Below are 3,314 nucleotides of genomic sequence, written 5' to 3' on the forward strand. Positions count from 1 at the left end.
CCGCTCCTCCAGCCTATAGCCGCTGAGATACCAGCCCATTGGGGCGTGGTCTCTCTCCCTTTAAAAAAGCGGCCACTTCCTTCTCTCTCTCTCTTTACTTCCTGCTCCGCGGCGACTAGACTCCCTTCCTGCTTGCGCAGAGGGCTGACGGTGATCTGTCAGTTTTTTCCCCTTTAAATAAATACTACCCTATTAATCATAATTCCAAACTGCTGTGACATTGTTTGTGATTTACGCCTTCACTGATGAGCCTGGCCCTAGGAGACCTGGTTGCACATGCCTCTCATTAACGGGAGCAGGAGATTTGACCCTGATGGTGTGGGCACTGGAGAGCTAATGGGGCAGTCCCACCCAGGCTCAGATCCAGTGCTTAGAGTTGGCTCCACCTTAGTATCTACCCCATCTGTGACCTGTTGGAGTGTGCGAGGGGGCCAGTCCTGCAGAACCAAGCTGCAGAGTTTTCATGATACCCAAGACCCTTGAGAGGAGTTCTGGTGAAGGTCTGGTAGTGATGGTGTGCCAAAAGCCAGAGGCTTTGAACCAGACCAACAGCTCATTACAATGACCAATTGCAAGGAAAGCTGTTTGGTCACGGGGGCTACCGCGTGACACACCGCAGCTACCAACGCCATGACTGAAGAGGTGATGAAGAGGCAAGAAAGTGTTTTTAATTACACACCGCAGCTCCCAACGCCACTGAAAGGAATGCAGAGGTGATGGAGAGGAGGAGGGAAAGATAGAGGAACAAAGTGTTTTTTAATTAATATTTTTATTTTCTTTATGTGAGGGAAGGCACTGAATACGGAGGGACCAGGAAATGAGTGTCATTGGGGTGCACAATGCGAAATTCCCAAAAGTCAATACAAAATTATGTTTAAAAACCAGAAGAAAACATTGTTCTAGGAATTGCCATACATTTCCAGAAATAACGATGGATACAGATCGGTGTTTTAGGTGGCCATGTTGATCAGATAGAATCTCCAAAGGTCTACTGATTATTTGAGTTTTTTCTTTTCTTTCTTTTTTTTTTAATTGGTCATTACAATTAACATTTCTTTGTGTATCAGGCCACCTCTGCCACAGCTGAGGGAACTCCGCCTCCCACTGATCAACCCTCTGGGAGACAGCTCATTTCCAGAGTCCTTCTTCCTTGTTTTGCTTTTTTGAGTCATCAGAGAAGCCAGAGAAATGATTGTAGGATTAAACAAGAAGACAGACCGTAGCTTTTAGTGGCGCTCTTGTCCCCAGCGATTGCAGGAGGTTTCATTTCTAGATCAGTTCTGTCTTGTTATTATATCCTTATTTCAAAACGCAGAAACTCTTGCTAATGTGGAGTCGCTTTCGCAAATGAGATTCACACTTAAATATCTTCACCGAAAGTATACTTTTGTTGAAGAACATTCAACTAAAAAATACCACCTATTACCCCAGAGATCTTTCTGAATTTGATCTAGAGAACACTTCTGGATTTATAATAAATGACATTAATTTGGCTTTCACAGAACGTACTTTATCTTCTGACAAACTGAAACATTCTAGTAATGATTTAAGGAAAGTAGCAACAAGTTTGACTCTTTGGGAAATGGAACACGTAAATTCTCCTTTTTGTAAATGATATCTAGATTCATTTATCCTTTCTTTCTTAGAAATGTAATTAAGGTAAACCCCAGAAGTCACACAAGCAGGAAAAAAAAAAGTCTAAGAGTAAAAGCATCAGTGTTGAGGAGCGGCTTATTTCAGTGCCTCCCCCCCCCCCCCCCCCCCGTATTGAAAACTACGTTTCCCTGACTCCCAGTGGCAGGTCGCCACACCTGTATATTAGCGTTGCCCAACTCTCATCAGAGAAGCCTCTTGCAATGAATGGTTATTAACACAGAGACCCACAATTGGATAAAGTACGACGATGAAAGGTTTTGGGTTGCATGGCCCCTCATGGAGTGCCTCTATGGTTCAGGCATCTACAGAAGAGGCAGCGAGATTCTTTTTTTTTTTTTTTTATCCAAAATGTGTTTATTGGGGTGGTTCCCACTCATCTCGAATCCGGTGCTTTTCAGTGCTGCTTCCTCCTGAAGGAGCATCCTTCTGTCAGTCTTGCTTTCCCGCCTGTAGGCTGGCAGAGGACAGTGGAGCAGCCGACACACAGGACTACCGTCTGTGCATGGCTAAAGACCGAGGTGATTTTATAGCATCCTGGGCACTTCACATCCATAAAGTAGGAACTGGGGCTCTGCACCAGGCGCTTTTTCTTGTGTTTCCTCTTTTCCTCCTCTGGAGAGGGATGAAGGAGATCCTTTGCGAGAGGCATGTTCTTGTAGGGAGGTCGTCACCGCCGGAAAGCAAGGCAGCGAGATTCTAAGACGCAGAGACTGTGATGACTCCAAGACAGCCGTGTCTTCCAACTAGAACAGGGCGGGCACACACCTGAACTCACAGACGGACCCATAGAGACTTCGGCAGCATGGACAGAACCTGTAGAAGCTCAAACCAGATCGAACCCCAAAATCCTGGGAAAAGGAAGTGGACACAAACCCCCACCCCCAACCAAGAAGCTGTTTACAACTGATAACTGCTGCAGGAGGGAAAAGCCAACATTTTTAGTGGAGGGACACTGTGTATATCAACCACACCCCAGGGCAATCCCGATCCTAAGGAGGAGTCAGTTAACACACAACACACACCATTTGTTTTAGAGAGAGAGAATTCAGTGCATAGGGAGGTGGTAGGGGATCTGGGAGGAAATTTAGGAGGGAGAAAGATTATGATCAAAACATAGCATGAAATTTTCAAATAAGTAAAAAAACATCAAAAAATTACATTTTCCCTTTTTTCCCTAGTGTATTACTGCACATTATTTTCTATGGTAGCAGCCACATGCTTACCCCAACATTTATAAGGTTAAAAAAAAAGATACAAAACTATTTTTAAAAACTGACAACTGATATGTTAACAGCAGAGCTGCTATGTAGATGCTGAACGCTTTGATTTTTGAACTTGCTCTGTGGTCAATTACCTTAGGATGCCTCAAGCCTAAAATGGCTTTGGCTGAGTTGAGTCAATGAAATATTTATGGATCAAAGCGGCCCGGAGATGCTTCCTATGGGAATGTGTGTAGTATTTATACAGCACCCTCTTTGATGTGCTCAAAGCGTTTTGCAGACATTATAGACTTCATCTGAACCACCCATGAGGCAGGTTGTGGGGGGGGGTGGGAAGTGAGTCTTGTTTATGAACACGTACAGGATACAAGGAAGGGCTGCTCGGAGTCTCACCGCGGGGCTATGACCAAGGAAGGGCTGCTCGGAGTCTCACAGTGG

The 3,314-nt window shown here is 44.9% G+C and overlaps 1 protein-coding gene across 1 annotated transcript; it reads right to left on the reverse strand.

The window, feature by feature from the left end:
• Positions 1 to 1,976: 1,976 nt before the first annotated feature.
• LOC101981967 (40S ribosomal protein S27-like) lies at positions 1,977 to 2,320 on the reverse strand. Its single transcript, XM_005366311.2, has one exon. The coding sequence runs from the start codon at positions 2,303 to 2,305 to the stop codon at positions 2,051 to 2,053; it is 255 nt and encodes an 84-aa protein (XP_005366368.1). The 5' UTR covers positions 2,306 to 2,320; the 3' UTR covers positions 1,977 to 2,050.
• Positions 2,321 to 3,314: the final 994 nt, after the last annotated feature.

This window comes from Microtus ochrogaster, unplaced genomic scaffold, assembly GCF_000317375.1.
Source record: "Microtus ochrogaster isolate Prairie Vole_2 unplaced genomic scaffold, MicOch1.0 UNK7, whole genome shotgun sequence".
In the NCBI taxonomy this organism is placed as follows: domain Eukaryota; kingdom Metazoa; phylum Chordata; class Mammalia; order Rodentia; family Cricetidae; genus Microtus; species Microtus ochrogaster.

Coding starts and splice junctions, on each gene's coding strand:
- LOC101981967 (XM_005366311.2), bottom strand. CDS start 2,305: ATGCCTCTCGCAAAGGATCTCCTTCATCCCTCTCCAGAGGAGGAAAAG.